This window comes from Musca domestica, unplaced genomic scaffold, assembly GCF_030504385.1.
Source record: "Musca domestica strain aabys unplaced genomic scaffold, Musca_domestica.polishedcontigs.V.1.1 15, whole genome shotgun sequence".
Lineage (NCBI taxonomy): Eukaryota > Metazoa > Arthropoda > Insecta > Diptera > Muscidae > Musca > Musca domestica.
Window position 1 is genome coordinate 1,605,079 of NW_026712207.1, and position 27,867 is coordinate 1,632,945.

At 37.0% G+C, this 27,867-nt stretch overlaps 3 protein-coding genes across 4 annotated transcripts; all 3 read left to right on the top strand.

Annotated features, from left to right (window-relative positions):
- The first annotated feature begins 3,728 nt into the window (after positions 1-3,728).
- LOC101899915 (pH-sensitive chloride channel 2) lies at positions 3,729-19,877 on the top strand. Its single transcript, XM_059119473.1, has 7 exons — positions 3,729-4,310; positions 12,745-12,872; positions 12,956-13,363; positions 13,447-13,605; positions 18,705-18,860; positions 18,925-19,292; positions 19,361-19,877. Exons 1-7 carry the CDS (start codon positions 4,231-4,233, stop codon positions 19,604-19,606), a joined length of 1,545 nt encoding a protein of 514 aa, XP_058975456.1. The 5' UTR covers positions 3,729-4,230; the 3' UTR covers positions 19,607-19,877.
- A 2,542-nt stretch (positions 19,878-22,419) lies between these two features.
- LOC101897049 (cytochrome b-c1 complex subunit 8) lies at positions 22,420-23,467 on the top strand. Of its 2 annotated transcripts, none has more exons than XM_005183351.4 (3): positions 22,420-22,571; positions 23,000-23,202; positions 23,265-23,467. In XM_005183351.4, exons 2-3 carry the CDS (start codon positions 23,028-23,030, stop codon positions 23,357-23,359), a joined length of 270 nt encoding a protein of 89 aa, XP_005183408.1. In that variant the 5' UTR covers positions 22,420-22,571; positions 23,000-23,027; the 3' UTR covers positions 23,360-23,467. The 2 variants fall into 2 exon arrangements, with proteins under 2 accessions (XP_005183408.1, XP_005183409.1); XM_005183352.3 differs by having other exon boundaries at positions 22,432-22,542.
- A 1,862-nt stretch (positions 23,468-25,329) lies between these two features.
- Positions 25,330-26,022, top strand: LOC105261797 (uncharacterized). The gene is made up of 2 exons (XM_059119474.1): positions 25,330-25,484; positions 25,548-26,022. Exon 2 carries the CDS (start codon positions 25,617-25,619, stop codon positions 25,782-25,784), a length of 168 nt encoding a protein of 55 aa, XP_058975457.1. The 5' UTR covers positions 25,330-25,484; positions 25,548-25,616; the 3' UTR covers positions 25,785-26,022.
- The last annotated feature ends 1,845 nt before the right edge of the window (positions 26,023-27,867 follow it).

The following is a 27,867-nucleotide window of genomic DNA, read 5'->3' on the forward strand; positions in this document are numbered from 1 at the left end:
TTTCGATTCGACAACAATTTAATATTTTCTCAGTACAAGTTACTGGGCAAGTCATGGTAGAGCTAAGAAGGTAAAGTCATGCAATCATATGTTTACAATTTTTTCAAATTTGTATATTTGACGACATCTCATTGTTAGAATCTATATTCTCATAAATCCATTGTATACACACAAAATCAGAGATGGGAACTCTTTTTTATGCATTGAAATTTGACAAGGTAAATTATAGAAAATACAGAGCTGGGAATGCTAATTTGAAATGTGGCTACCTCTATTTTATTGTAAGTTTTACCGGATAAGTTTTCGAACATACCCATGGTAGAATAATACATGTAGATGCATCAACACTCGCAATACCAAACAAAATTAAAAATATCTCCAAAAATAAATAAATTTGAAAAGATTTTCTTATGCCACGATTTTTACGATGCCATTCAGAGGTTGGTATGATATGTGATTTTCAACAAATTTCACTAATTTTAATAAATTTTCATTCAAGATTTAGAATTTCAAAAATGTTTTGACAGCTCATTTTACAAGCAGCTGTGTTGATGCGCCTACCTATATCATTTTATCATGAACACACCTAATAATTGTATTTTTCAAATGCAGCATTGTTTTGGAAAAAATATTTACCTCTCTTCACCATGCCTTGAGATCAAATGTTTTTCCCCTCCTCAGCTGACACCATTTAAAATGCCTTCTCAATGTTCCTTATCAATAAAGAAGTAGTTTGAAGCTTATTTTTTGTTGTATGATAGATAAAGTGCCCGACCTATCATCAACGTCAGATATTACGACCGACATGTATCAAGAAAATCAAATCAACAAACATTTGAAAGAAGTGATAGTTCGTTTAAGTACTTTTATATACCGGTGTAAAGTTAAGGGCACTTTACGCTCTTGAACTTGGCAATGGGAGATTTTCGTTTTGATTCGAAAATGCTTACTAATTACCAAACAATATTTTGACACGACAACATACACAGATCAAGATCTCTTTTCAAAGAAAAAACGAAAAACATAACTCAGTTATGATATGCATAGAAGGTGAGCCAGGGTAGGGGAATCCCAACACATTTTGGGTGGGCGTAAATACTGTGTCAGGGATGGAAAAATGGCTTGTGAGCTGAACATATTGCAATATTCCATTCGGCAAATATTGAAAAATGAACTCGGGGTAAAGCCATTGAAATTCCCAAAAATTGCAAGAACTTACACCGCAACAGAAAGAAAATTGACTCAAAAGAGCCAAAGAGTTGCTTCGCTTGGCCGAAAGTGGTGAACTGGCGAATTTGGTTTTCGCTCTCTCCGATGAGAAAACATTCGTTTGTTGTCCAGGAGTTTGTAAAACGAAATGATCGTGTTTACTTGCCAAAGAGGTCAGCTGAAAATGTGGATCTTCGGTTGGCCACCAAAATTCAAGCGACACCCATGGTGATGGTGTGGGTCGCCATAACAGCCGATGGTCGCTCTTCGCTCGTATTAATCGACCCTGGCATCAGAATAAATGCCGAATACTATCGCGAAAATATTCTGGAGGATGTATTAAAGCCTTGGGCACCCAAACATTTCGGCCACAGACCTTGGACATTCCAACAGGACAGGCCAGCGCACAATGGCCACCAAAATCTCCGGATACCAATCCGTTGGACAATTGTATTTTGTATTCAGTATTTTGGAAAGCAAGGTTGCCACTAAAAAAAATACCAAAGTGTCGATCACCTCAAACAAGCGCTTCGCCGAGAATGGACCAAAATACCGCAGAGCAACATCCGGACAGCGCGTGACGGTTTCATTTGCCGTTTGAAGGTCATAGTTCGTGATGATGACCAATTCGAAAAAAATCTAAACTTATTTTAAAATCTGATGCTATTTTCGACATTTTTATACCTTCCACCATAGTATGGAGGGTATATTAAGTTTGTCATTCCGTTTGTAACACCTCGAAATACATATTTTAGACCCCACAAAGTATACATATTCTTGATCAGAATAAAATTCTATGTCGATTTAGCGATGTCCGTCCGTTTATCCGTCTGTGGAAATCACTCTAGCTTCCGAACGAATTAAAGTAGATTGATAAAATTTTACTCAAATGTGTATTATGGCTGCAGAACTTTTGGTATTGGAAATGGGCCATGTAGATCCACATCTTCGTATAGCCCCCATATAACTGTACCTCCCGATATTCGGTATTTTGATGATTTTAGCGACATTATTCACCGGAATTGTTTCAAATTTGGTATTTGAAGTTCGTAATGGATGCTACAGCCTATGACAAGAGATTGTCTGTGCAGGTCCAAGTCTTCGTATAGCCCCCATATAACAGTACCTCCCGATATTCGGTATTTTGATGATTTTAGCGACATTATTCACCGGAATTGTTTCAAATTTGGTATTTGAAGTTCGTAAGGGATACTACAGCCTATAACAGAAAATTTTCCGTGTAGGTCCACGTCGTCGTATAGACCTTAATATAACAGCTACATTTGGTATTTTTAAGATTTTAACAGAATTTTTAACTGATTTTATTGTTTTTGAGAATTGCCAAATTGGTTCCAAATGATGGAGGGTATTCAAAGTTCGGCCCGGCCGGCAGTTTTTTTATCTCACCCTGTATGTTTTATGTTTGATTGATTGTGTGTTAATTAGCTTGTTCTTGATTAATATAGGATGTAAATTGTGTGGTAAGTGTGAGTGGAATGCGGGGCACTTACTATTTAGGAGACTGGACGTAAAGGATCCATGTTGGGCGGACTAAGTGTGGGTATGACTTCCACCAAGCACCCTTATCACCGGTGTATGTAGTGTTTGTTTTGATGTTTTTGTATTCTGTTCTGTTTTTCATTGTTAGCCGGCTTGGACTGATGTCGTCGGCGTTGGGACCGACCCCGAGCAAAGCCTGCCATGAGTTAACTGGATCACCACCACAGTGCCAAATAAGGCGATATCATAATACCTTCTAAGTAAAACCTGAAGATTAAATTCATGGAATTTCGAAATATTGGAAAACGAAAAAAATACAACAACAAAGACCTCAACCTTGAAGAACTTTCGAAAAAAGGAAAAACATTAATGGTAAAACGTTATGGTTACAGGAGATCTTCCAATAATTTTCTATGGGTCTTCTACAAATTGAAGTTCTCCTAAAGACAGAATAGTTCCTATAAACCTTTTACTACAGAAGAATTGATATTCCATCCCTGAATTTCAATCATATGGAGAGAGAGAGAGAGAGAAAGAGGGAGTGAGTTATGTTTTGTTATCACCCGTTGACAGATGCAAACGAGATATCATTTCCTTCATTTTCACGATCATGAACTCTTATATTTAACCGTGTTATTTTTTGCTTCGTATAATGCCCAAAACATCCATACACACAGACAAATGATCTATCCAACACTAACACACAACCAAATAAAGATAACAACAAATCGAAGTAAGAGAGAGGATGACACACAACAAAGCATATCAGCAGCCAGCACAGCAGCAATGGCACCCACACACCGGTATCCCCCAAAACGATCAAACAAAACAAAGATACTTGAGTCAATATTCCGGTGTCGTTGGTCTATCTCCGGCGCGTCGTTGTTTGCGCATAAGTGTGTGCGACAACCAACCAGCCAGCCAAATATTCGTAGAAGGTACGAGCGAACGAACAGAGCTTCTTATCAGTATCTTAGAACAATAAAAGTGATATAATGTGACAGAAGAAGTTTTAGTTTAGAAAAAGTATTCGCATTGCTAAGGTGAACTGGCCGAAACGAATTGAACGCGTTGAAATTTACAATTTTGAAAAAAAACACTACCAAAAAAAAAAAAAATATTAAAAGGAAATTTTCCAAAACGCGAAATATTTTTGTTCACACCAAAAAACAAAAAAAAAATAAAAGATAATAAAAAAATATACCCATAACAACAATAAAAAAAAATATTATTACAAACATCAATTTAATGCCTTTCTAGAAAACAAGTTCAAAACACAGTTATCAAAAAAAAAAAAAAAAGAAACAACAAAAGAAGTTCAGTGAATATTTGTCTTCAAATTTTTGATCTCCCTCTCATTTCGAAACGAACCAAAGTAAAACAAGTGAAACACCCCCCAATGTCTTCGTTAATTTCGTTGTAACTTTTTATCTTAGAATATTAAGTAGTAGTTTATTAAATAATTTAATTTTGAAAATATAAATCAAAAAATCAACAATACACACCTACCTGCAGCTTAAAATGACAAATTTATTTTATCAAATCTATACCAAAGTTATTCTAATAACTCTGGTCCTGACAATCTCACAAATGAACATGACGTAAGTATTGGGAGAATATTTTCCAGATTATATTTTCATTTGAAAAATTTTAAGAAGAATCGATTAATTTTGGGGAAATACAAGTTAAAGGGCTAAATACAGCCATAAAAGCGTTTATAGAAAACGTTTAGAAAGATTACATGCAGAGGTACTTTGACTAGAGATTTTCCTCTATGAATCTTTTGAGAAAAGTGGATGATAATCGCATAGATAGAAAAAGGTGTAATAGTATGGTATCAAAAGGTACAAAATTTGCCTGGCTTAAGTCATCGGCTGGCTTCTTCGTAGATGAACAAAGGAGTTTTAGGTTGACTTATTTCGATTTTGGCCCTAGGCTCCTTTGTTAATTTCCGAAGAAACCAGCCGATGACTTAAGCCAGCCAGATAAGCGCTTTATGTATTTCCACCTTAAAGGCTTTAGACCCTAGGTCTCTTTGGACCAAATCCGTTTTAGGACATTCGGAGTCGACCTAGCGATGTCCGTCCGTCTGCCTGTCTCTCTGACTGGCTGGCTGGTGCGCACGCTAACTCTCGAAGGGAGTATCCGTCTTGATCCAAACTTGGTACATCGTAATATGATTGGCAAAATTAGATCGAGTTCGAAGATAGGAAATATCGGTCCACTCCTTCTGGTACCTCCCCCACAAAAGGTCGAAATTTTCAAAAAAAAAAAAATATATATATATATATATTTTCTGCACAGAATGAGAAACGATAATCCGATTTTGCTCCAACTTTGCAAATCCTTATATTTGCATCAGTGCTAGGCCAGGTGCGAAAATTTACAATATCGGCCCACTCCATCAATTACCCTCCCCTCAAAGGCTCAAAATTTTGAATAATTACAACTCTTATAAAATGTGATGTAAGAGTCCGAATGTCTTCAAATTACACACATCACAATATTTTCATTAACTTAAGGTCTGGTGTTAAGATGGAATATATAGGTTCACTCCTTCTGCTACCTCCCCCACAAAAGGTCGAAATTTTCCAGAAATATATTTTTTGCACAGAAAGAGAAAAGATAATCCAATTTTGCTCCAACTTTGCAAATCCTTATATTTGCATCAGTGCTAGATCAGGTGCGAAAACGGACAATATCGGTCTACTTCATCAAGTATCTCCCCCACAAAGGGTCAAAATTTGACTAATTAAATTTGACTTATAAAATGTGAGGTAAGAGTCCGATTGTCTTCAAATTACACACATTCCAATATTTTTCTTAACTTAAGGTCTGGTGTGAAGATGCGATATATCGGTCCACTCCTTCTGGTACCTCCCCCACAAAAGGTCGAAATTTTCAAAAAAAAAAAAATATTTTTTTTTCTGCACAGAAAGAGAGAGGATAATCCAACTTTGCAAATCCTAATATTTTTATCAGTACTAAGCCAAGTGCGAAAATGGACAATATCGGTCCACTCCATCAAATACCTCCGCCACAAAGGGTCAAAGTTTTGAATAATTATAACTCTTATGAAATGTGATGAAAGTGTTCGATTGTCTTCAAATTACACACATCCCAATATTTTTATTAACCCAAAGTCTGGTGTTAAGATGGAATATATCGGTTCACTCCTTCTGGTACCTCCCCCACAAAGGGTCAGAATTTTGAGTATCCATGAAGCTCATAAAACACGAAATTAACATCTGATTCGAATCAGACTTTGCACATCCGTATCTTTCCATCAACCCAAAATCTGTTCTATATATGTTAGAGATCGGACCAGTCCTTCTGGTATCTTCACCACAAAGGGTCAAACTTTTGAATAACCTAAACCATCATAAAATCCGAAATAAGCATCCTGTTCTCTTCAAATTACACACATCACATTATTTCTACTAACACAAGATCTGCTGTGAGATGGGATATATCGGTCCACTTCCTTCTGGTACCTTCCCCACAAAGGGTCAAAATTTCGAATATCCATGAATCTCATAAAACACGAAATTAACTTCCGATTCAAATAAGACTTGGCACATGCTTATATTTCCATCAACGTAAGATCTGTTGTAAAGATGGTAGAGATCGGACCAGTCCTTCTGGTACCTCCACCACAAAGGGTCAAAGTTTTGAATAACCAAAACGATCATAGAATCAGAAATAAACATCCGGTTCTCTTCAAATTACACACATTCCATTATTTCTACTAATACAAGATCTGCTGTGAATTTGGGATATATCTGTCCACTCCTTCTGGTACCTTCACCACAAAGAGTCAAAATTTTGAATATCCACGAATCTCATAAAACACGAAATTAACATCCGATTCAAATCAGACTTTGTACATCTCACGCCGAAACAAGTCGGCGATTTTTTGCAGCTTGCTATATCTAAATATTTATTTTTAACCAGATATCAGGTATGAAGAAGTTATTTATCGAAATTCATGATTTCGTATGAAAATGGATAAAAAATATTCGATCCGCTATATTTGTTACCTCCCGCATATTTCCACATTTTTCAAAAATTTGCCCATATTTCATATAAAGTATAGAAAGTAGTTGATATGGTCCACAGCTGGCACGTTGTAATATTTTGATCAGTCTTAGGTCTGATACGAATTGGTCAATATTGGCCAACTGCTTCGGAACCTCCCCCATAAAGGGCCAAAAGTTTAAATAATCATAACTCAAGTTTCGGTGGGTATACATCTGTCGACAAATCCGACATATACTATTTTACTTGTTCATTCAAAATTATCAATTCCAAAATTGGTTTGACAGTTCATTGTCCCAGCATTTGAGTCGGTTCGTCTTCCTATATTCTGCTACCATGATTTCACCACATTTCTCCCTTTTGAAGACAATCGTACGTATGCGTAACATTTCTATATCCACACATTACTCATACGCCCCACAAGAACCAGATCACGAATCTATATGTTCTCCATGCGTGACCTGCTGCTCTATACGTCACAATTTGAAGAAAAAAAAAAAACAAATAATATTTCTTTAATTAATTGCCATCATTTGAACTATTCAGCTGATATTGCCTTTGTTTGTTTAATTCCCCTATTAAACAAATATTATTAAACGTGATCCGCCATACTCTGCAAGTACAAACGAAACATCTTTGCAAAGTTTTTTGTTTTTTGTTGTTTTTTATTTTCCATTTAATTTCTATTTACATTTCCTCTTAATATCGAACAATTATGATGTTAATTTCGTATCATTTCTGTTGTTTGTTTGGTTAAATTAAACAAATAAAATGGGTTTTAATTTCAATGCAAATAAGTTGACAAATTGTGCCGGTGTGTTTTAATTCCCCTCCTTTCTCTCTCTCCCTCGCTCTCTCACACACTTTTGCTGCTGTTGCTGCTCTGAGGGAGAAATTCTTTATTTGCTCTCTGCCACCACAATTGTCATTTGTGTTGATTCAGGTTTTGTCTGCCGCCTGGTTTACCGCCAAGGCAAGCAAATTAAAGATGCTGATGGCGGTTGCAGATCAACAAACAATTTTGTTGTTTTCTTATTTGTTTGGCATTATTTGTTTCTTTTTTATTTACTTGGATCTTTTGTTGTTTCGGTTGCTTTTAATTATCATATTTATCTGTTGTTAACTGTAATATCCAATGACCTTGGAAGGACGTGCTACCAATAATGGGCACAAGGGGTATTTTTATATAGAAGGTCTGTACCAAAACGTGGACTTATATTGACATTCCTATACTGAAATTTTGCGAAATTAAATGAAATCCATAAAGAAAGTCTTAAAGTCGGGCGGGCCGTCTTTATGCTACCCTACATCACTTTGCTAATTTAGTAGAGCTCTGCATAACAATTAAAAGTTTTTATGGGAGAATTCAATCATACACGCTATGATTATAATTATAATTTAAAATTCAAAGAACTAAATATGCCGAAGCATTTGTATCTTTTAAATTCGGACTTGCATTGCCCATTTGGTGCACAAGTAATTTGAAATCGGTTAAAGATATATATGGGAGCTATATCTAAATCTGAACCGATCTGGATAACATTTGTTAAAGATATTTCTGAGCTGTATTTCATATATTTACCTGAATATCGTTGTTACCGAGTGCATATTACGGCTGTGGGTAAGCAAATGATTTGTGCAAAATTTCATCTGAATATGGCAATAAATTCGAACTGTACTTTGTTCACAAAAATACATGGACAGACGGACGGATGGACGGACATGCATAAATCGACTCGGAATGTGATTCTATGCAGATCATCAAAAGGAACTATAAGTCTATCTCGTTTCCTTTTGCCTGTTACAAACAAATGCACAGAGACATAATAACCTGACCACCTTGTGGTGTAGGGTATAAATATGACTAAACGTGAGATATGTATTCTGTATTTGACTGGCTTAAGTCTTCGGCTGGCTTCTTCGGAAAAAAACAAAGGAGCGAAGGGTAAAATCGAACTTAGTAAACCTAAAACTCCTCTGTTCCTCTACGAAGAAGCCAGCAGATGATTTAAGTCAGTCAAAAAAGCGTTTTATATATTCTCACCTTAACACAAAAAAAACTTGAAATCAGGGTTACCCTTATATGGCGACTATATCAAAAGGTGGACCGGACCATTTTTTAAACCAATAATTCTTGAAGTAATCTAAAGCTCTCTACAAATTTTCGAAGCTCTACAGGGTGAGATGAAAAAACTGCAACCAACTGCAGACTGCTGCTATTTTTAAGCCACTTGTCCGACAGATGTTAAACTTAATCCAGGGACAGCTCATTATATTGTTTACAAGCGTACAAAAGCATTTTGGTGAGAATTTTCCAGAAAAAAGTTATTCGTGATGGAATTCAAACGTGATAGTGTGATTTCTTTATATTTGGCTGGAAAACCACAAGTGGCTATCATTAGGGCACCCCAGCATTTAAATGTGAATAAATCTTTTGTGCCCGACGTCAAGTGGACGAAAGAAAACAGCACCATCAGCAGAAATGGTTTGAAAAGTAAAGAAGCGGCTTGCTCGAAAGCCGCGTTGCAGTTTGGCCGAAAAATGACTCGTGAGCTGAACATATCGCAATATTCCATTCGGCAAATATTGAAAATGAGCTCGGGGTTAAGCCATTCAAATTCCAAAAAGTACTTACACCGCAATAGAAAGAAAATAGACTAAAAAGAGCTAAAGAGTTGCTTCGCTTGGCCGAAAGTGGTGAACTTCCGAATTTGGTTTTCTCCGATGAGAAAACATTCGTTATCCAACAGTTTGTAAACAAACAAACGAACAAATGTTCGTGTTTACTTGCCAAAGAGGTCAGCTGAAAATGTGCACCTTTGGTTGGCCACCAGAACTCAAACGCCGGCCATGGTGATGGTGCGGGCCGCACATAACAGCCGATGGTCTCTTTCCGCTCGTATTAATCGACCGTAGCATCAAAATAAATACCGAATATTATGGCGAAAATATTCTGGAGGGTGTATTAAAGCCTTGGGCACGCAAACATGTTGGCCTTGACCTTGGACAGGCCTTGGACATTTCAACAGAACTCAGCACGCGCCACCCAAGAATGGTTACAAAATGAGGTTCCTCGCTTCATTTCCAGCGCACAATGGCCACCAAAATATCCGGATACCTATCCGTTGGACTATTGTGTCTGGAGTATTTTGGAAAGCAAGGTTGCCACTAAAAAATACCAAAGTGTCGATCACCTCAAGCAAGCGCTTCGCCGGGAATTGGCAAAAAAACCGCAGAGCAACATTCGGTCAGCGTGTGACGGTTTCATTGTCCTTTTGAAGGCCATAATTCGTGCCAAAGGTGACCAATTCGAACAAATCTAAAATTTAATGCTATTTCCGACATTTTTTGATTTCATTCAATAAAATTTGAAAAAAATGTAAAAATCATGGCGTTTGACTTTGTTGCTTTTTTTATCTCTCCTTGTATATACCTAAAATATTACAAGGAATTTTAATTCCAAAATTGTATAAGAGGCTGGAACTTGCCCCCTCTATTTTGCTAAGTTGCGATGTAAACTTCCAAGACGCCTGTAAACGTGTCATATATTTACAATCTGCTAGATTTTTACTGTAATTATTTGTAAAATTTGAAGTTTGCCTCCCAGTATCACAAAAATCACAAATTTTAAATCCATGATCTCAAAATGCGACTTTGATCTTCAGTAATTAAAGCTAGTTTTTTTTGTCATTCAAAGCTAACACCACAACCTATCCAACTCATATTGAGGGTAGGTTAGAAAAAACAAAATTCCACAAACTCAAATAATAGGTTTGTCTGGTTACCAAAGAATTTGTAACAAATTTTTTGTGTCTTAAAAGTTCCAAAAAAGCAGCAGGAGAACATTTTGACAATTCTTTTAGTTATTAGTTTTTCTATTTTCAATCACTCCCAACTCTTCTACTTCCTCTGTGAAATTTTGGTTTTTTGTTTCTGTTAATATCGGAAAAAATGGTTTTCTTTTGACAAATCAGCTGATTGCTTGAATGTTTTTATTTGGGCTATATGTCTTTACTTTTTACGGTTTTATAACTACAGTTTTCCTTACAGTTCTCTCATAAGAGAGAAAAAACCTACCTTACTCCCTGATTAATAACTTACTAGCCAATACTCTCTCAGAAAAAGTAACCAGACAGACCTAATATGCGGTTCAACGAAAAAACGCCAATACTTTTTACGTTTATTTTTATTTCAAAATTGAAAAAATCTGTATTATTAACGGATTTAATGGAAAAACGCCATTTTTATGGATTTTTAACAAATGTTCTTATTTTGTTTTTGTTTGTTATTGTTTCGGTATTCCTAGTCACGTAATCTTAATAAGGTATTGCATATATTTTCCAACAATTAGTGCAGTGTAAACAATTCTATTAGACACAAAAAACACGTGGATGACTTTGAGAAGGAGGGGCAGAAAAACAGGCAGAGAATATGAGACACGTAATGTGATGAAACAAGTGTTTTGACAATTGGGCGCCATTCAAATAACTAAAACCATGTTGAGGGAGGGTGTTGAACTAGTATGGAAACAGTAGATGGAAATAAGAGCAGATCTACCATTGAAGAAGATCTATAATCTATGTTCTAAAGAAGAGCTGGAGGTCTTCTATTGCCCATAGAAGAGCTGGAGGTCTTATATTGCCCATAGAAGACCTGGAGGTCTTCTATTGTCCATGGAAGAGCTGGAGGTCTTCTATTGCCCATAGAAGAGCTGGAGGTCTTCTATTGCCCATAGAAGTGCTGGAGGTCTTCTATTGCCCATAGAAGAGCTGGAGGTCTTCTATTGCCCATAGAAGAGCTGGAGGTCTTCTATTGCCCATAGAAGAGCTGGAGGTCTTCTATTGCCCATAGAAGAGCTGGAGGTCTTCTATTGCCCATAGAAGAGCTGGAGGTCTTCTATTGCCCATAGAAGAGCTGGAGGTCTTCTATTGCCCATAGAAGAGCTGGAGGTCTTCTAATGCCTATAGAAGACCTGGAAGTCTTCTAATGCCTATAAAAGACCTGGAGGTCTTCTAATGCCTATAGAAGACCTGGAGGTCTTCTAATGCCTATAGAAGACCTGGAGGTCTTCTAATGCCTATAGAAGACCTGGAGGTCTTCTAATGCCTATAGAAGACCTGGTGGTCTTCTAATGTCTTTAGAAGACCTGGAGGTCTACTAATGTCTTTAGAAGATCTGGAGGTCTACTAATGTCTTTAGAAGACCTGGAGGTCTACTAATGTCTTTAGAAGACCTGGAGGTCTACTAATGTCTTTAGAAGACCTGGAGGTCTACTAATGTCTTTAGAAGACCTGGAGGTCTTCTAATGTTTATAGAAGACCTGAAGGTCTTCTAATGCCTATAGAAGACCTGGAGGTCTTCTAATGCCTATAGAAGACCTGGAGGTCTTCTAAAGCCTATAGAAGATCTGGAGGTCTTCTAATGCCTATAGAAGACCTGGAGGTCTTCTAATGCCTATAGAAGACCTGGAGGTCTTCTAATGCCTATAGAAGACCTGGAGGTCTTCTAATGCCTATAGAAGACCTGGAGGTCTTCTAATGCCTATAGAAGACCTGGAGGTCTTCTAATGCCTATAGAAGACCTGGAGGTCTTCTAATGCCTATAGAAGACCTGGAGGTCTTCTAATGCCTATAGAAGACCTGGAGATCTTCTAATGCCTATAGAAGACCTGGAGATCTTCTAATGCCTATAGAAGACCTGGAGATCTTCTAATGCCTATAGAAGACCTGGAGGTCTTCTAATGCCTATAGAAGACCTGTAGGTCTTCTAATGCCTATAGAAGACCTGGAGGTACTCTAATGTCTTTAGAAGACCTGAAGGTCTTCTAATGTCTATATAATGTATATGCATAGAAAGTATATGTATTTAGAAGTCCTGGAGGTCTTCTTATATCTATGCGGGACATATAAATCTTTATCAAATTTATCCTTTGTTGCATTTTATCGCCTGTATCTCATTTCTCTTCCTCTTTTTTTTTTGTTGTTTTAATTTTTCCAGAGCGCTGGGAACAAGCACAGTTGATGAAGAATGCCCGCCGCTAGAGAATGCCACAACATTACAGCCCTCACAGTTAATAACCCGACTAACCCATGTCTGTCGTTATGATCGCCTAGAAAGACCCATAGGTAAGTCGTGAAAGAGATGTCATTATCAACCAGAGAGATAATAAATATTCTCCCTCTCTCTCTCTCCCGTTCTCTTTTGCCAGAATACGATCTAGTCACCAAAGAGCGCTATCCAACCCGTGTGAATGCCCGTATTTACATTTACTATATGCAGAATCTCAATTCCGATTTGTTACAATTCAAAATGCATGCCCTGCTACAGCTGAGCTTCCTCGATAAACGTCTGGCCTTCTCCAATTACGCGCCCACCCGCAAGGATAACATTTTGGGCCAAAAGCAAATGAGTGAACGTCTCTGGTTGCCGCACATATTCTTTGCCAACGAACGTGAATCGAATATCTTGGGTACCGATGAAAAAGATGTACTCGTCTCCATATCGCCACAGGGTCAGGTGATATTCTCGACACGTTTGCAAGCCACCCTCTACTGTTGGATGAATTTCAAGAAATTCCCATTCGATGAGCAATCATGTTCGACAGTTCTTGAAAGTTGTAGGTGGAATGAACTTAGTGTTTTTTTTCAGATTTTCGATTATTATTTTAAATTAATTAAATTCTTTTTGCTCTTGCGCCAGGGATGTACAATACAACCGAACTGACGCTGCACTGGGAAGATAAAACACCGATATCGTTCGATCCTGATATGCGGCTAACCGAATACAACATGCAGCGTTATTGGTACAACGAGACCATTGTCAATTCGAATGACATTCACTTACGTCATGGGGCTTTCTGTAAGTACGAAATAGAAGATACGAAACAAAACAAAAAGAGGGGAGTGAAGAACAAAAAAAAAAATAAGATAACGTTGTAGACGGAAATCGCTTTCAAGTTAATTAATTAAAAATGAAAATCTGTTAATTGAGGCGGAAGAGAAATTATTAAATTTTGTCGGCATTATGAAATGATATTTGAATAGCTTTGTTTTTGAGAGGAACAAATTGATTTACTTCGCGAAGGGAGGTTGCGATAAGAAATATAAATCAGATAATTGGATAATCTATAAAAACACTTGCGGATAATCAATTCTGAGAAAAAAGTGGCACCAATAGACATTCGGCTACAGACACTCGTGTCAATAAATTTCTTCTATTATCCAGATCTTTTTGTGGATAGATTTCTCTCTCGAAATGGACAACTTCACGAGGATGTCCGTTCGACTGTTGTCTTCCCTGCCCAGACATTTGTCCATGTCCTGCCTAAAGGTGGGAATACCTAAAGCGCTTATTTGGCTGGCTTCTTCGAAAATGAACAAAGGAGGAGTAGGAGTCCGATTTTGGCCATACGCTCCATTTTTACAAAGAAGCCAGCAGATGACTGAAGCCAGTTAAAAAAACGTTTTATGTATTCTCACCTTAAGTCATCGACTGGCTTCTTCGGAAAAAAAGAAACGATTTTTAGGTTGACTTAGTTCAATTTCGGCCCAAAATTTTTCTTCCTTTGTTCTTTTACGAAGAAGCCTTTTAAGACATCAGCCAGACTTCTATGTGTACATGTATGTGTATATGGCTGGCTTAAGTCATCGGCTGGCTTTTTTGGAAAAGAACAAAGAAGAAGAAGGAGTTTTAGGTTGAATTATTTCGATTTTGGCCCTATGCTTTTTTTTCTTTTACGAAGAAGCCAACCGATGACTTAAGCCAGTCAGCCATAAAGCGTTTTATGTATCCTCACCTTAATCGAGTGAAAGCACATAAAAGACTTTTTTGACTGGTTTCTTCTTAAAAAAAAGATGGAGCGTAGGGCCAAAATCTTTGTTATTTTCCGAAGAAGCCAGCCGATGACTTAAGCCAGTTAGAAAAGCGTTTCATGTACTCTCACCTTAAGTCATCGACTGATGTAAATTAAAATAGAGTCCAATCTCCCTCTTCGATTGTCAACAATATTCTTTATTCGGATGGTTTTTTATTTAAAAACTATGTTTCTTAAGTACTACAAAAACGAATCTAAGTTAACCTAATCGCAATCACACAATTATTCTTATCTATTCTAATATTGAATGGGGAACATTGCAGGGCTGCTTGACATTTCATTCAAGTGGTCTTGTACATTTACTGAGCGCATCGATATCGGTGCGTGTGGGTCATAACCTTTACCGCAAATCGAAATCATAAATCCAGTAAAGATTATTTGACGTTTATACTATGGAAATGGCACTAGAGATCGAGTGGATTTCATAAATCTTAACGAATCTCTAGTATTATCTTGGTCTTCTTTTGAATTTATAGATTTGTCTACCTTCAGTTGTATTCATGGGCCTTCTAGTGTGTATCTTTTGATTTCTTTCTTCTCTTTATCGAAGACATTGACGTTTGTCAAATAAGTTTGACGTTTCATAAATCCAGTGAATATTATTTGACGTTTACACTATAGCATCGACATTTGAGATCGAGTGGATTTCATAAATCTTAATGAACCTCTAGTTTTATCTTTGTCTTCTTTTGCATTTTTCGAATTTGTTATCTTCCGTTGTATTCATGGGCCTTCTAGTGGGTATATTTTTATTTCTTTCTTCTCTTTGTCTAACATATTGAATTTTCTCAAATAAGTTTGACGTTTCATAAATCCAGTAAATATTATTTAAGGTTTACACTATGGAAATGACATTTAATATCGAGTGGAATTCATAAATCTTAACAAACCTTTATCTTTGTCTTATTTTGTGTTTATCGATTTTGATATATTTCGTTGTATTCATAGACTTTCTAGTGTTTTGATTTCTTTCTTTTCCTTTTCTAAGATATTGACGTTTGCCAAATAAGTTTGACGTTTCATAAATCCAGTAAATATTATTTGACGTTTACACTATAGCATCGACATTTGAGATCGAGTGGATTTCATAAATCTTAATGACCTCTAGTTTTATCTTTGTCTTCTTTTGCATTTATCGATGTTGATATCTTCTCTCGTATTCATAGGCTTTCTAGTGTGTATCTTTTGATTTCTATCTTCTATTTATCGAAGACATAGACGTTTGTCAAATAAGTTTGACATTTCATAAATCCAGTCAATATTACTTGACGTCTGTATTAGCATTGACATTTGAGATCGAGTGGATATTGTAAATCGGAACAAATCTCTAGTATTATCTTTGTCTTCTTTTACATTTTGTGTTTTTTTCTTTACTCTATGTGGGACATTAACGTTTGCCAAATCAGCTGTTCGTTGCCTTTCTTTCATGTGTTGTGATAGTGCTGTTTGACCTTTAATCTATTACGAATAAAAAAATGTATTCTATATATCTGCATATTTAAGGGAATGAAATAAAAAAAAAAACTGCGTCAAAGTCAAACGCCATAATTTTTACATTTTTTTTTAAATTTTGTAAAATGAAAGCAAAAAATATCGGAAATAGCATCAAATTTTAAAATAAGTTTAGATTTGTTCGAATTGGTCACTTTTGGCATGAATTATAACCTTCTAACGGCCAATGAAACCGTCACACGCTGCCCGAATGTTGCTCTGTTTTATTTCGACCCATTCCCAGCGAAGCGCTTACTTAAGGTGATCGACACTTTGGTATTTTTTAGTGCCAACCTTGCTTTTCAAAATACTCCGAACATAATAGTCCAAGGGATTGGTATCCGGAGATTTTGGTGGCCATTGTGCGCTGCAAATGAAGCGAGGAATCTAATTTTGTAACCATTCTTGGGTGGCGCCTGTTGAGTGCGATGGTGCTGAGTCCTGTTGGAATGTCCAAGGTCTGCGGCCAAAATGTTTGCGTGCCCAAGGCTTTAATACACCCTCCAGAATATTTTCGAAATAATATTCGGCATTTATTCTGATGCCACTGTCGATTAATATGAGCGGAGAGCAACCATCGGCTGTTATGGCGGCCCACACCATCACCATAGCCGTCGCTTGAGTTCTGGTGGCCAACCGAAGGTGCACATTTTCAGCTGACCTCTTTGGCAAGTAACCACGACCATTTTGTTTGTCTACAAACTGCTGGACAACGAATGTTTCCTCATCGGAGAAAACCAGATTCGCCAGTTCACCACTTTCGGCCAAGCCAAGCAACTCTTTAGCTCATTTGAGTCTAATTTCTTTTTGTTGCGGTGTAGGTTCTTGCACTTTTTTGAATTTCAATGGCTTTACCCCGAACTCATTTTTCAATATTTGCCGAATGGAATATTGCGACGAGACGCGGGTTTCGATCAAGTCGCTTTTTTACTTTTCGAACCATTTCTGCTGATGTTGCTGTTTTCTTTCGTCCACTCTCTTGACATATGTCGGGCTACGCTACCAGTATCACGGTAACCAGCGATGGTACGAGATACAAAAGATTTATTCCCATTTAAATGCTGAAGTGCTCTAATTATAGCCACTTGTGGTTATCCAGCCAAATATAAAGAAATCATACTATCGCGATTGAATTCCATCACGAATAACTTTTTTTCTGGGTAATTCTCACCAAAATGCTTTTGTACGCTTGTAAACAATATAATGAGCTGTCACTGGAATAATTTTATCAGCTGTCAGACGAGTGGCTTAGAAATGACAATAGTCTGAAGTTGGTTGCAGGTTTTTCATCTCACGTTGTATATACATAAGTCCATTTTTTATACACGAAACTGAGATGGGGTCCTATTTTCCATTCAGTTCAATTGGGAAAAGTAAGGGGTGGGAATACATAAAACGCTTATTTGGCTGGCTTAAGTCATCGGCTGGCTTCTTCGTAGAGGAATAAAGGAGTTTTAGGTTGACTAAGTTCGAGTTTGGCCCTAGGCTCCTTTGTTAATTTTCGAAGAAGCCAGCCAAATAAGCGCTTTATGTATTCCCACCTTAATTTAAAGAAAATGCAGAGCTGGATATGCTTATTTGAAATGAAGTTCTTCTTAATTATACCATGGTTTCGGTAATGGTAAAATTAAGAAGGTAAAGACATTTCAAATAAGACTATCCATCTCTGAATTTTCTGTAATTTACCTTGTCAAATTTCAATGAATAAAAAAATAAGGTTCCCATCTCTGATTTCTGTGTATACAATAGATTTATAAATATATAAGTTCTGACAATGAAAATTGTAAACATATGATTGCATGACTTTACCTTCTTAATTCTACCATGGTTTCGGTATTAAGGTGGAAATACATAAAGCGTTTATTTGGCTGGCTTAAGTCATCAGCTGGCTGGAAATGAACAAAGGAGCCTAGGGCCAAAATCGAACTATGTCAACCTAAAACTCCTTTATTCCTCTACGAAGAAGCCAGGCGATGACTTAAGCCAGCCAACTAAAGGTGGGAATACATAAAGCGCTTATCTGGCTGGCTTCTTCGGAAATTAACAGAAAAGCTTAGGGCCAAAATAGAACTAAGGCTGGAAATACATAAAGCGCATATTTGGCTGGCTTCTTCGTAAATGAACAAAGGAGTTTTAGGTTAACCTAGTTCGATTTTGGCCCTGGGCTCCTCTGTTCATTTCCGAATAAGCCAGCCGATGACTTAAGCCAGCCAAATAAGCGCTTTATGTATTCCCAGCTTAAGTCAACCTAAAACTCCTTTGTTCATCTACGAAGAAGCCAGCAAAATCTGCGCTTTATATATTTCCACCCTAAGGCTGGAAATACATAAAGCGCATATTTGGCTGGCTTAAGTCATCGGCTGGCTTCTTCGTAAATGAACAAAGGAGTTTTAGGTTGACCTAGTTCGATTTTGACCCTAGGCTCCTTTGTTCATTTCCGAAGAAGCCAGCCGATGACTTAAGCCAGCCAAATAAGCGCTTTATGTAATCCCAGCTTAAGTCCTTTATGCATTCCCACCTTTAGTTTGAAATTTTGCAAAATTATTTCTTCTATTCCTTAATTTTACAAATCCGTCCTCTTTTATACTTTCAGATGGCAATTACAGTTCCCTGAGTTTTACCGTGCACCTAAATCGTGAAATCGGTTTCTATTTAATGGATTACTTTTTGCCCTCCATGATGATTGTGGCCATATCATGGGTATCGTTTTGGTTGCAGGCAGATGCATCACCACCGCGCATTATGTTGGGTAAGACCATTCGAGATTTCCTACAAAATTCCAACTACTAATCCCTAATCTCCCCATTCTTTAGGTACCAGTACCATGTTGTCATTCATCACGCTCTCTTCGTCGCAAAGTAAAACCCTACCCAAAGTCAGTTACATTAAGGTATCTGAAGTTTGGTTCTTGGGTTGTACGTTCTTCATTTTCGGCAGTTTGGTTGAGTTTGCCTTTGTGAATACAATTTGGCGGCGAAAGGAGAATATCGAATTGAAAAAAGTCAATAGTAAATATATTATTAAGTCTACGCTAACACCAAGGCCAGCACGTCGGGAGATGGGTTTAAATAATCAATCGAGGACGAGATCCTGTTCCAGTTTAGATAATATTGTGTCGAGTACGGAGAGTGTTATGAACGGAAATGTTAATCCGGGATTCAATAACTATTTGACAGTGCATGTAAGTGGGAGTTCTCCGTCAAGAAGTGAATGGGATTATTAAATATATATATTGTTTTTTAATTGCAGAACTTGCCCATAATAACCACCCAATCGGCTGACACCGTTTCCATTGCCAGCAATCCGAATAGCACCGGCCATGTCATCAACATGGACGACAACAACAAGGATAACAAGACTGGCGAAAACACCACCTTCACGACCATGACACCCCAAGAAATTGCCATGTGGATAGATCGACGTTCACGTTTCCTATTTCCCCTGATGTTCCTCGGTTTCAATTGCCTGTATTGGACCTTTGTTTATTGTTTCTAAATGGTTGCCATTGTTTGTAGATTGTTTTTTTTTTATTGAGAAATGACCTAAGTCCTTTTTTTTATTATGAATTTAGCATTTTTGTGTTGTTTTTATAACTCGATTATATTAGTCCCTATATTGACATACATATCGACAGACAGACAGACAGACCGACAAACATAGCCCATATAAACATGTGTATATTATTGTTATCTCATCTCAAATTTGTATATTTTTTTAAGTGGCAAAGACAGTTGTGACTTTTCAGCAATAATTAGGTTAATTTAGTTGTAAAAATAAATAATGAAAAAATAAATATTTTAATAAAATGTGTTATTATACTGAGAACTTGAAGTGTCTAGATCTTTTGAGGGGAGATATACGTTTACTGGTTTAAGTTGACGGATGGCTTTTTCGTAAAAGAACAATGACTCGTAGGGTGAACAATTATAATAATGGACCAAAATCGAACTAAATCAACCTAAAACTTCTTTTTCTTTTACGAAGAAGCCAGCCGATGACATAAGCCAGTCGAAAAAGGCTTTTATGTTCTCTCCGCTTTAAGGCGAGAATACATAAAACGCTCATTTGACTGGCTTAAGGGTGGAAACACATAAAGCGCATATTTGGCTGGCTTAAGTCATCAGCTGGCTTCTTCGTAGATGAACAAAGGAGTTTTAGGTTGACTTAGTTCGATTTTGGCCCTTGGCTCCTTTGTTCATTTCCGAAGAAGACGTTCAGTCAAATAAGTGTTTTATGTATTCTCACCTTAAAGGTGCAAGTACATAAAAAGCTTGTAGTCATGGCTAGGCATATTTTGTGACATTTCATAAAGGGATTACAGAGCCGCACTAAAATCTAACCGTCGTTTCCCATTGTAATTTGACATTAATATGCCTAGCCATGACTTCAAGTTTTTTATTTACTTGCACTCTAAGGCTGGAAATACATAAAGCGCATATTTGGCTGGCTTAAGTCATCAGCTGGCTTCTTCGTAAATGAACAAAGGAGTTTTAGGTTGACCTAGTTCGATTTTGGCACCAGGCTCCTTTGTTAATTTCCGAAGATGCCAGCCGATGACTTAAGCCAGCTAGATAAGCGCTATGTATTTCCACCTTAAGTCATCAGCTGGCTTCTTCGTAGATGAACAAAGGAGTATTAGGTTGACTTAGTTCGACTTTGGTCCCACGATCCTTTGTTATTTTCCGAAGAAGACATCCAGTCAAATAAGTGTGTATTCTCACCTTAAAGCTGGAAATACATAAAGCGCTTATCTGGCTGGCTTAAGTCATCGTCTGGCTTCTTCGGAAATGAACAAAGGAGCCCAGGGCCAAAATCGAACTAAGTCAACCTAAAACTCCTTTGTTCATCTACGAAGAAGTCAGCCGATGACTCAGCCAAATATGCTCTTTATGTATTTCCAGCCTAAGACTTTTTGACTGGCTTTCGGCTGGATTCATCGTAAAAGAACGAAGAGGTCCAAATGTTTACAAAGAGGTCAGCTGACAATGTGCACCTTCGGTTGGCCACGAGAATGGAAGCGGCGGCCATAGTGATGTTGTGGGCCTCCATAACAGCCGATGGTCGCTCTGCGCTCGCATTAATCGACTGTGGCATCAGAATAAATGCCGAATATTATCGCGGAAATATTCTGGAGGGTGTATTAAAGCCTTGCGCACGTAAAAATTTTTGCCGCAGACCTTGTGGATTCCAACAGGACTCAGCACGCGCCACCCAAGAATGGTTACAAAATGAGGTTTCTCGCTTCATTTCCAGCGCACAATGGCCTCCCAATATCTTCGGATACCAATCCGTTGGACTATTGTTTCTGAAGTATTTTGGAAAGCAAGGTTGGCACTAAAAAATACCAAAGTATCGATCGCCTCAAGCAAGCGCTTCGCCGGCAATGGGCCAAAACACCACAGAGCAACATTCGGGCAGCGCATGGCAGTTTCATTTGCCGTTTGAAGGCCACAATTCGTGAAAAAGGTAACCAAATCTTAACTTATTCCAAAATTTGATGCTATTTACGAAATTTTTGCTTTCATTTAGAAAAATTTAAAAAAATTAAAAATTATGGCGTTTGACTTCGTTACAGTTTTTTATATCACCCTGTATATAGTGTCAAATTTTCCATACGTTGAAGTTGTACATATCTTGTGATACATGGAACACATTTCAGTTATGAAATACATGAGTATAGAACATACGGAATTTTTCGATCACAGCGAGCCCTATTTTTATCGGAAAAATATAATTTATTCAAAGGTATTGGTTTTTTTCTGATAATATATGAAATTAAATTTGCGTTACAGTCGCGTGGCGTATATCTAATCGAAAAGTACGCCGAAAATTCAAATCACCTATTGATGAATTAAACTCTTTTTGCCGGATAAAATTCAGGATTGTATTTACATGGTAGATGCTTCATACAGGTAGATGCTTCAACGCTAGAGAAAATTGATGTGTCAAAATTTTAAAAACGATTTTTTTCAAAAATAAGTACTTTTGCGTTTGTTTTCCTATGCGACGCTGACCAGAAGTAGATATGATATGCATTTTTTTAAATGTTTTGCAAATTTGAATAATTTTTCATTCAAATATTTTACTTCCAAAAATTGATTTGACTGTTCATTGTCTCAGCAGCTGTGTCGATGCGAATACCTGTATTCTTCTACAATGTTTAGAACAGAGCAATTTTGAAATAAAATAAATAAGCATACCTTTGTTTAATATTACTTTCATAATTCTACCACTTCCCCTTGAAGTAATTCCAATGACTACGTTACGACCACCTTACGTCTACACTAACTGTAAATCTATGAGCAACAAATCCAGTTTCTGAAGCACCCTGTTTTCCCCCCGGTTGTCAAATGACAGCTGTCAACTGTATAAAATATCTTTATTGTTGTACTACCACAGGCCGTGTGCGAAGGATTGTGCTGTGAAATTTTGTGAGTTTTTCTTTCTCTCCCCTCTAAAGGTAAAATTGTGATCTTTTCAAGGTAAAACTGTTACGATTGCATAGAATAATTAATAAAAAGGGCATCGATATGCAATTATGAATGTATTTTGGCAACAGAAGCGTAACAAGAACGGTCCAAAAGCCAAGAAGAACGAAGAAATTTTTTGTGGCAAAAAAATTACATAACCCCAAGTGTAGAAGTGCAATTTAACCAGCAAAACTCACTAGAATTGTGAATAAAAGTTCAGGAAGGGAGTTAACAAAGATAACTACAAACTCCAAAAATGTTTATATTTACAATATGTATTTTTGTGCAAATTTTATTTTGTCTATTGTCTTGATGATGACTGTGATGAGTGGGTGTCCCACCTTCAATGTTGATTTACTCTATCATTTGTTTTTGTAATTCGTATATTAATGTTGTTATTTTTTCTTTTCCTTTCCAGAAACTTTTGAAATACCACAAAATCCAAGATGCGTCTAACCAACATTCTCAATGGCCAACATTTTGGTAACCTTGCCAAGGTCCATGGTATTGTCACATACAAAATTTCTCCCTTCGAGCAACGCGCCTTTGCTGGTGCCATCAGCCATGGTCTGCCCAACATTTTCCGCCGTGTCCGCTCAAATGTATTCACTGTAGCTCCACGTAAGTTTTATGCAATGTTATAATAAATGAAATATATATTGATATTTTGTTTGTTATTTCAGCCTTCATTATTGGCTACTTGATTTACAACATGGTTGAGGCCGAGCATCACCACTTGACCCGCAAGAACCCAGCTGAATTCGCCAATGATGAATAAAAACATTGTACTATAGAATTCATCTCCCGATAGTTTAATTTTAAAAATAAAATAAAAAAAACAAAAACCTAACTGGCAAAAGGTTGGATCAAAAAAAAAAAAGAAAAACTCGGTTGAGAGGCGGAAACATTTTAAAAAGAACATTTTTTTAAATGTCTTCAATGCTCATTAAAGAATACGATTTCATTAGACAAGATCGCTTAAAGGTAACTTTGTTTGACAGAAGGTATATTCCAAAGAAAGAAACCCCAAAAAGATGCTTCTGTAGATAGGAGACCAAACTTCTTTATATGGACCGGAGGTTTTTTCCTGCATAGTGGGGACAGGCGCCTTAAGCAATGCCTTCTGTGGACAGGACATGTTTGAAACGATTCCTATGAATTTTTTGTTTCAATTATTTAATGAGTTCCATGGCGTGATGAGCCAGTTTTATGGATAAAAAAATTGAAAATCCCATTGATAGACCGATGATCAAAATCGAAAGTTAAAGACCATATGCTCATGCTATTGTTCAAAATCCTATTAAATATCCCTTACATGAACAGAAAGACTTCTAAGGCAAGAATATCATTCAAAGACTTTCTAAAGACAGAAGTCATTTGAAAAGTCCCTTCCAAAGGCAGAAGGAATTTCTTATTGTTAAGTGTCTTCTATAAAAGGAAGCCTACACCAAGTTCCCTTCAATAGAAGGGTGGTCTTATCCTTCCATAGAAATGAAACAATGCCTTTTAATTCACTTCTAAAGCTAGAAGATCATACGAGATTTTAAATGAACCAATTGAAGGTGTTAAAACAACAGTTTTGAGGTAGAAGATCTTCTCAACTCCTTTAATGCATCTATATTTCAAGTTTAAGCGACCCCATCTGTGAACAGGGTCCTTCTAAAAAGTCCCTTCCTCAGACCATCTCTAAGGAAAGACCATTTAATTTAAAGTCCTTTCCATAAACAAAGTCTCCTTCAATGTTGTATTAAAACAAAAGGCTTTAGAGTAACCTTTGACATGGAAAATACATCCAAATTTATTCCAAAGTGTTTAGGACATCCTTCTAAATATAGGTCTTTTATAGACGAAGGCCTTTTAATGTACCATTCTTTCAGTCTACAGAGAACCTTTTAAAAGTCTCTGCGGAAAAAGCTCAAAGCAAGGAAGACCATTCAATTTACAGTCCTGGAACAAATTGAGTCCGGATACTTGAAAAACTTTTGGTTCGCAAAGCAGGTGTTGGACATTCCTCAGAGGAGAAAATCTCAAGCCCTTTGTTTTGGAACTTTGGATCCCTATATTTTGGGAAGTATGGATCCATCTGCCGAGAATATTTTGTTGTGTAATACAAAAACAAAAAAAAATTGCTTTAGAAATAGCAAAGTAAAAAAGGGTTATTTTTGGAACTTGGAACTCTATGTCGAAGTAGTGTATATTGCAGGTTCCCGGACACAACTTATATAAACGCATGACGTGATTACAAAAGTTAGGATAAAGCTCCCTCTTAAATACATTTTTTCTTTTAATTTTATTATTTTTTTTTCAGTAAAATTTGATTTGACAATATAACAGTACGTTTACATATAAATGGGTTAACCCACTGGATTTGGATTATAATTGTCATATCCATTATTTATACTTCAAATAAACCCTTTTAAAGTAGGTTAACCCTACAAAAAGGCCAATCGTAAACATGGCTTAAAACTCCGGTAAAGAGTTGTATTTTTGTGGACATTTTTTTGAAGTTGAACAACCTTTCTTATTGAACAATGTGTAAACGCAAATGACGACCAATCCCAAGGCTTTGAAGTATTCAAGCAAAATTATCATGTTTTAGCTGCTATTTTGATATGATATCCATTATATTGTTCATATTTATTACATTTCCCCCTTACTACTGCTGCAATGATGAAATTTTTGTAAACAACGCCAATAATGACTAAATAATTATAAATCACTTGGTAACCCTGTTGCAGAAAAACAAACTAAACACAGCTCACTTCGCCTTTCTTTACATCTATGAGACACCCTGTGTTAAATGACATTGTCTGCCTAGTTACATTACAAGAACAAAAACCAAATGATATCATAATAACAACAAAGAAGTTTAGAATATTAAAGGGATTTTACACATTTGAAAGGTATTTACATGTTATTTTTGTATTGTTGCTATTGTGTGTCTAACTTTTGTTACCCCGTTGCAGACTATTCTTGCCAGCACCAGCATTTCCTTCCTACAAATAATAAAGGGGACCCAAAGACAGAGAAACAAAATGAATGATTGCTGTGGAAATGAACTTCGTAGTGAATCTATATCAAATATGCTCAATGTCATTGTGGAATCGAAAATAATTAGCATTGAAGTGTTTACAGCTGCGGTGGGCATACTCTTCATGGTGGTCATGTTGAAGAATAAATTCTGGAGTTTTTGTGGCACCTGATTGTTGTGATCGGCCATAAAGTGTTTTAACTATGAAGGAGGCGTATTTTATCTGCTAAATATAGAAAACAAAAACTAAAAAAAATATTAATAATGTATTCCAGTCCACCCAAATCCCACACCTTTTTTTAATTTATAATTTTAAGAGTGTTATTTGTAAAGGCTAAAAACCGAAAATAATATGTGATGGAGTTATGTTAGAAAAAAAGCGAAATACAAATGTGTATATAAACAAACAATTATGTTTTTTTTGGATATGAATTGTATATGGTCTGACAAGGTAGAGTGTATGCGCTATACTACCCGGCTTAACTCTAGTTTAGTAAAAACTCTTCAATTTTTTCGAAAATTTTTTCAGTGGTAGGTATTTTAACCATGATCCCGGGAAACTATTTTTTTCTTGGGGGACGGACCTGGGACCCCAGATTTTTGACCCGAAAGTCCGGGTTCGAGACCCCTACTAGACCCGGATCCACTTACCCGATATAGACAATATGGGTATCGTTGGAAAGCTTATGAAAATACCTATCCAACAAGTGGTCACATGATGGGGTAAGTTTTCATGGTTCGGAAGTTATAGTCAAATTATCGATTTTTTGGACCCGGATTTTTTATGAAACCCCCAAAAAGTCAAAAAAGGGCCCATTATGGGGGTCAACAAAATTGTTTCCAAATTATAGCTGACACTCTTACCTTTCCAAAAAGGTTCAATTTGTGCTAATACCTTTACTGAGTCCAGAGATATGGGTCTTTCCATCCGCATAACCCGATTCTAACCAGTTCATTAAAACTATGTTTTCAATAAAAAAGGTATATTTTGCGTAAGAATGAAATTCAGAAATCTTTGGTTCGCGTTAGCCGGTGTAGGACATACCCAGAGGAGAAAATCTCAAGCCCCGGCCGAAGGCCGGCTACTTACAAAAGGTATCCAATTTAGAAAACTTTGGTTCGCGTTAGCCGGTGTGGGACATACCCAGAGAAGAAAATCTCAAGCCCCGGTCGAAGGCCGGCTATTTACAAAAAGTGTCAAATTTAGAAAACTTTGGTTCGCGTTAGCCGGTGTGGGACATACCCAGAGGAGAAAATCTCAAGCTCCGGCCGAAGGCCGGCTATATACAAAAAGTGTCAAATTTAGAAAACTTTGGTTCGCGTTAGCCGGTTTAGGACATACCCAGAGGAGAAAATCTCAAGCCCCGGCCGAAGGCCGGCTACTTACAAAAGGTATCCAATTTAGAAAACTTTGGTTCGCGTTAGCCGGTGTAGGACATACCCAGAGGAGAAAATCTCAAGCCCCGGCCGAAGGCCGGCTATTTACAAAGAGTGCCGAAATTATGAACCTTATGTTCGCGTTAGCCGGGGTCGGACATACCCATAGGTGAAAATCTCAAGCCCCGGCCGAAGGCCGGCTATTTACAAAAAGTGCCAAATTTAGAAAACTTTTGTTATTCCGACGACTGCTACGCGAAATAAACACTTTTTTTATTAAAAACATAATTTTAATGAACTGGTTAGAATCGGGTTATGCGGATGAAAAGACCCATATCTCTGGAACCGAAAAAGGTATTAGCACAAATTGTAGCATTTTGGAAAGGTAAGAGTGTCAGCTATAATTTGGAAACAATTTTGTTGACCCCCATAATGGGCCCTTTTTTGACTTTTTGGGGGTTTCATAAAAAATCCGGGTCCAAAAAATCGATAATTTGACTATAACTTCCGAACCATGAAAACTTACCCCTTCATGTGACCACTTGTTGGATAGGTATTTCCATAAGCTTTCAATCGATACCCATATTGTCTATATCGGGTAAGTGGATCCGGGTCCAGGCGGGGTCTTGATACCGGACTTTTGGGTCAAAAATCTGGGGTCCCGGGTCCGTCCCCCAAGAAAAAAATAGTTTCCCGGGATCAGGGTAAAAATACCTACCTCTGGAAAAAATTTCGAAAAAATCTAAGAGTTTTTACTAAACTAGAGTTGTTCCTACTACCCATACTAACAAATGTTGCTATATCACATGATAATAGAAAGGTTTGGCTGAAAACTTTCCGTCCTTTGTTTAAATAACCTTTAAGATTTGTACGTGCTA

What these genes read in the sequence shown, in the direction of transcription:
- LOC101899915 (XM_059119473.1), top strand. Translation starts at nt 4,231, where the DNA reads ATGACAAATTTATTTTATCAAATCTATACCAAAGTTATTCTAATAACT. An exon ending in TCGCCTAGAAAGACCCATAG is followed by an intron (nt 12,873 to 12,955) that starts GTAAGTCGTGAA and finishes CTCTTTTGCCAG; the next exon opens with AATACGATCTAGTCACCAAA. An exon ending in TTCGACAGTTCTTGAAAGTT is followed by an intron (nt 13,364 to 13,446) that starts GTAGGTGGAATG and finishes CTCTTGCGCCAG; the next exon opens with GGATGTACAATACAACCGAA.
- LOC101897049 (XM_005183351.4), top strand. Translation starts at nt 23,028, where the DNA reads ATGCGTCTAACCAACATTCTCAATGGCCAACATTTTGGTAACCTTGCC. An exon ending in TGTATTCACTGTAGCTCCAC is followed by an intron (nt 23,203 to 23,264) that starts GTAAGTTTTATG and finishes TTGTTATTTCAG; the next exon opens with CCTTCATTATTGGCTACTTG.
- LOC105261797 (XM_059119474.1), top strand. Translation starts at nt 25,617, where the DNA reads ATGAATGATTGCTGTGGAAATGAACTTCGTAGTGAATCTATATCAAAT.